This window comes from Cryptotermes secundus, unplaced genomic scaffold (genome assembly GCF_002891405.2).
Source record: "Cryptotermes secundus unplaced genomic scaffold, Csec_1.0 scaffold2568, whole genome shotgun sequence".
Taxonomy (NCBI): Eukaryota; Metazoa; Arthropoda; class Insecta; order Blattodea; family Kalotermitidae; genus Cryptotermes; species Cryptotermes secundus.
Window position 1 is genome coordinate 85,105 of NW_019738898.1, and position 5,929 is coordinate 91,033.

The window sequence follows — 5,929 nt, forward strand, 5'->3', positions numbered from 1 at the left end:
GCGACACGGTCGTACGGAAAAATGTCGTACGATTTTTTTTGCCGTACGACCTCCTGTTCACACTAGAGCTACCAAATACATTTCTTTGCTTTCCGACTGTCGTACGGTAGATGTCACTGTGTGTGTTCCTAGCCTTAGGAGGCTCCATATACATCGCGTATTACTCACCTCTATAATCTGATAAGCGTCCTGTTGAGACAGGTTCCTGGTTCCGTTAAGATAGAAATCTATAAACTTCTCGTACACGCCATCGGCTTGAACTTTCGTCAGTTTCTTAGGCAGGAACAGGAAACTTTTCGTGAACTGTTCGAAGTTCTTGTTCCAACGGGCGCGTAAACGGTTCAGATTCAAAATGGCTGGAACAGAACATGTTTGCTTCGTACAACGAACCTCAAGATAGAATATTTTTTCTTTGATTTTAGTTCTCCAATAATTCTTTTTTAATTCAGTGATTTATTCCAGCCGTCTTACAGTGCATACACTCATTCACCTCACTCTTCACTCCTGCACTACATGTTTCGGCACAAAGGTGCCATCTTCAGGTGCCCTTCGATTTACGTTAAACTACTTCACTGCATGCCTTGCCGTCTTCATACCAAAATAACTAAAATATGTTCATCATATATATTGATAAATATTAAATATTAAAAATATTAAAACTGTTCAGGATTTTTCATCCCTACGTCGCATCTCAATACGCGAGTCACACCTATCCTCTTCTATCGGAGCACTCTTCCTACTTTCGTGTGTGTATCTGGAACGTGAAATTGTTATTCATTAATACCNCCTAACATTTTATGGGACCCCGAGGTTTATTACCGTGTTCACAAGGGCCCTCCACTGGTTCATATTCGGAACCAGGTCAATCCACTCCATACAACCCCATTCTTTCTCTCTAAGATCCATTTTAATATTATCCACCGACCTACTTCTTGGTCTTCTTAGTGGTCTCTTTCCTTCTGGCTTTCCCACCAATGTCCTACATGCATGCCTCTTCTCCCCAATTTGTGCTAATTGCGCTGCCCATCTCATTCTCCTTGACTTGATCGTTGTAATTATATTTGACAAAGAGTTCAAGTTATGAAGCTCCTCATTGTGCAGTTTTCTCCAACCTTCCATCACTTCATCTCTCTTTGGTCCAAATATTCTCATGTTCATGATTTATTCCAGCCGTCTTACAGTGCATACACTCATCTACTTCACTCTTCACTCCCGTACTACATGTTTCGGCACAAAGGTGCCATCTTCACACACATACCCAGCAGGCCCAGCAGTATAACACACGCAGTCACAGGAGCAAGACACAACACAAAGCACAATACACACACGAAAGTAGGAAAAGTGCTCCGATAGAAGAGGACAGGTGTGACTCGCGTATTGAGAGGCGACGTAGGGATAAAAAATCCTGAATATTTTTAATATTTAATATTTATCAATATATATGATGAACATATATTTTAGTTATTTTGGTATGAAGACGGCAAGGCATGCAGTGAAGTAGTTTAACGTAAATCGAAGGGCACCTGAAGATGGCACCTTTGTGCCGAAACATGTAGTGCAGGAGTGAAGAGTGAGGTGGATGAGTGTATGCACTGTAAGACGGCTGGAATAAATCATGGACATGAATCAGTGCAACAGGACGCTAAAATATAACTTTTTTAATTCGCTTAGTGGTGGGGGGGGAGTCGAACTGGGTCCACTCGGCACGGCGGCCACTGATTGGCCTGCTGTAGCCTGCCCCTGGTGATTATGATGATAGAGAATTTGGTGGAATGAAAATTGGCAGGGGAAACCGAAGTACTCGGAGAAAACCTGCTCCAGGGTCACTTTGTCCACCAAAAATCCCATTTTACCTGACCCGGGATCGAACCTCGTTCTCCGCTGTGGGAAACAAGCGACTAACCGCTTGAGCTATGGCGCAGTCTAGGTAAAGAGGTTAGTCAGGGTCATTCTTGCTAAGTGCTCCATTCTGGTTTCTCGCTTCGGATATTTTTCGATTCTGAACCGAAACATCGGTTTACTTTTAACGGACTACACGGCGTTATATCCAAGAAGCAATTAGTTGCCAGAGGATGCATATGCATTCTACATGTTCAAATACTGTTCAGATGCTGTTGAAATGCAGACTTCAATAAAACCTTGGGGGTTTTCATGATAGTCATTGTTTAGGTCAAAAACGTTTCGGTTTTTTCATAAAACACCGACGTTTCGGAGGGAAAATATTTCTTCCTTTTTCGTAATTAAATTGTGTTGAATAAGGACCTATAGGGGCGACTCTCTCTCGCCTGGCCACTGAGCCCTGCTTCATGTGGTAACACACAAACACACGCTAGAAAGGGGCAGATCACTGAATAAGTCTGGGCCAATAGGAGCGAGCAGGAAACTAACTTTCTCGGTGGCACATTTTTGTGTTTCTCATATGAAGGAAATGGAGTTTTGACAAATATAGCCCTTTTTAGGGCCATAATATTGTTTCCCTGCTTACCCTTCGCAGGAGCCTGGAGAACTCAGTTGATATAGCGACTGGCTACGAGCTAGACTAGAGGGTTTCTATTCGTGGCAAGGGTAAAATATTTTTCTCTGCTCCACAACACCCAGACAGGCCCTGTGGCCCACCCAGTGTCCTACAGAATGAGTATCGGGGTAAATCGGCCGGAGCTACGAAGCTGACAAGTTGAAGAATGGTGGAGCTATACCTCAACTTCCCAATATATGTTCATGGCATAGTGCTTAATTAATTAAGTACAGAAACAATTTTTCTACTTACAGTTCTTATTGGGCTGTGCCATAGTTTGGGCGGTTAGTCGCTTGCTTCCCACAGCAGAGACCCGGGTTCGAACCTGGGTCAGTTCATGTGGGATATGTGGTGGACAAAGTGGCACTGGGGCAGGTTCTCTCCGAGTACTTTGGTTTCCCCTGCCAATCTTCATTCTACCAATTGCTCCACAATCACCCTCACCTATCATCTGGGGCTGGTACAATTGGCCAGAAGTGGGCGCATTACCAAGTGGACTCAGTATCACCCCACTAACAATAATAATAATAAAAATATACCGTTCGTACTGGCTTCAACTGGCGTCTACTGTGAGTCCAAGCGGTTTTCTTTCACGTAGCTTTCCTACGTAACCCAACCCAATTCTCACACCAGCATAATTCAACTATGAATATGGAAGCAGAATTGTCTCCGAAACGTCGGCGTCTGTCTATAAAGCTACATAATAGCACAACCCAAAATACTAGAGTCCGATAAATATTTAAGGTGTACCCTTTATATATACTCACGAACTATAAACGTTGACGCATCTTGGCTGTTGGCGCCCACGATCCATGGTATCTTTTTGAATTTGCCTGCCCGTATCAGATCCAGCGGGTCTCCGGGAAGAAACGGCTCAGGGTTGCGAAACGACTGCTGTTCCGGGCAGGGAGTGAACACCCTGTTACGCGCAAAGAGCGGTTCCTGCCGAAGCGAGAGACACAGTCAACACGACACGAACCAATGCGACTGCGCTGTGATCATGTGATCACTTCTGTATACCTAACGACCACCTGCGGTTCCCAGGGGATACATGCAAAGCAAATAACTACAGAGAATATATACGAGAGTACAACTCAGCAATGTGTTCACTCCAATGGGCTCGGAGATTACGAGGAAGAGTCAGTAAATAGGTCACAAATGGAAGTAAAACAGCTGTAATGGACGTAATAGGTTTTCTATGTGTATCACCAGGTAGCAGCACAGTCCAGCTTAATGAGCCTAGGTAGCAGACGCGCATGCGTACATTCAGAGGCTGGTTTCAGTAGTAAAAATGGCGACGACACTTGAGGAGTGTATCACCGAATAGCAGCGTTCTGTTGTGTTTTATTCGTGGGGAAAAAGACTCGATGCAAAGATATTCATAAAGAAATGTTTCCTGTTTACAGTTGAAAGCTTTTGTCGCGTAAATCCGTTCACAGCTGAGTGGCAAATATTTCGCTGATGAAAAGGTTGAGAAAGAGGTGCGGAAGTGGCTGAGACAACAGCCAAAAGACTTCTGTGCTGCGGGTTTCGACTCACTGGTAAAGCGATGGGACAAGTGTATCAGTGTTGGTGGAGGATATGTCGAGAAGGAGATTTTTTTCAGGTTCGAATATCACGTTTTACGTTTTATATCAATTTGTGACATATTTACTGACTTTCCCTCATACTCCATACTGTTTCCCGATAAGCAACCAGATTTATCATTTTTTTTAATTCGCTTAGTGGGGGATGGAGTGCAGTTGGGTCCACTCGGCATGGCGGTCACTGATTGGCCTATTGTACCTGCCCCGGGTGATTATGATGATGGTGAATTTGGTGGAATGAAGATTGGCAGGGGAAACCGAAGTACTCGGAGAAAACCCGCCCCAGCACCACTTTGTCCACCACAAATCCCACTTGACTAGACCCGGTCTCGAACACGGGCCACCTCGGAAATTTATTATTTTGTCTCAAAGCTATACCTAAACGGGGTAAGTAAACCAGGATACTGAAACCAATAATACCAAGGGCACATGACCAAGTGCGGTAATGATCTTACTGGATACTGAGACCAATTAAACCATTTGCTGAGTCATATAAACAAATGCATAAAATGCGATTAAATAAATATATAAAATGCGTTTATATTTAATTAATAAAATTTAATTAATGCTAAAACAGCTTGTGTTACGCCGACATGGTTAACAGAGCAATATATTGTTATATTTATTTATTAATTTATTTGTTGTATATTGAACAGAGCTCTTAATATGGGATAATATATCTTTGAATTATAAAATAATTAGTACACCATTAATTGGAAAGGATAAGGAAGGAAAAGGTCATAGCTTGATTGCGTTGTATTCCTGGCATTTGTGTGTATGGACTGAGAAAAACAAAGAGAAACTTCAGTCCGAACAGCCAGTGTCCCATTCAGAATTAAAATTCAACACAAATAACCTGTCAAGTGCGTCTAAATCGTGCTCGTTATAAGAAATGTTTACTGAGGATGGTGCGCGGAGGCAATATCGAAACACACAACACAATTCTGTGCCGTGCGGGTACTCTACAGTGTAGGTGCAAGGACCTACTTACGGAAGGATATGTCTTGACCAGTAGCACGGGATCGGTGTCCTTGAGACAGGCGACAATGGTCGACGTGTTGGCAGTGGAGCAGTTGACGAGCTTGGCCTGTTCCTGAGCCATACTCAGAGGGTCAGGGCAACTCGCCCAGGGGCTGATGGCAGTTCCAGCCATGGAAATAGCGCGGTGGAACAAACCTGCGAATAAGTGTGACCTCTTCAGGAAAATGCGGGGAGGAATATTATATCGTAGCATCCTGCATCCTGCTGCATTGTGTGTAGTGTGTCCTTTATTGTTTATGTAGTTTTTTGTGTTCTGTGTTTTGTTTGAGTGTGATGTGTTGTTTGTGTGTTGTGTCTTGTATCACCGCCACCGGGTAAAACCAATTAGCAGTCAAAATAAATAAAGAATAATTTAATTCTTTATTATTTATACACTGACCCAACAGCCACAAGGCCAATTACAGACAGAGTACAGTGTGGATAAAAGTAGTTACATATGGACAAACACAACATAAAGTCAAAGACTAATTAAAGGTAAGCACTGGAGTTAAAACATATTAATGCCATACGGAAACAACACAAAATAATAATAATAATAATAATTTAATTATCACAAATCTATGTTGTTATTGACAACTGAGAAACGTAAAGTATGAATATCAATTCAATTCAATTCAATTCAATGCTTTATTTATTTACGTGCCGAACTCAACAGCGGAGGCCAATTACAGAGTCAGCACGGAAAATATAAAACAACAAACAACAGACAATAATAAAAATCAAGACAATACACACATAGATAATAACAGGTCAAAAACGTTAAGTATTTGGAAAATTAAAAACAATT

General features: G+C 42.3%; 1 protein-coding gene across 6 annotated transcripts in view; it reads right to left on the reverse strand.

Moving 5' to 3' along the window:
• The window catches only part of LOC111871335 (putative inactive carboxylesterase 4), a 28,944-nt gene that overhangs the window by 4,775 nt on the left and 18,240 nt on the right, over positions 1-5,929 (reverse strand). For 5 of the 6 annotated variants that reach the window (XM_033754211.1, XM_033754210.1, XM_023864363.2 and 2 more), the window contains 3 exons: positions 5,093-5,277; positions 3,283-3,457; positions 169-356 (listed from right to left, as the gene is read on the reverse strand). In XM_033754211.1, the coding sequence (XP_033610102.1) occupies positions 169-356; positions 3,283-3,457; positions 5,093-5,277 (548 nt within the window). The remainder of the gene's footprint in view (positions 1-168; positions 357-3,282; positions 3,458-5,092; positions 5,278-5,929) is intronic. The other variant, XM_033754213.1, reaches the window with a different exon arrangement.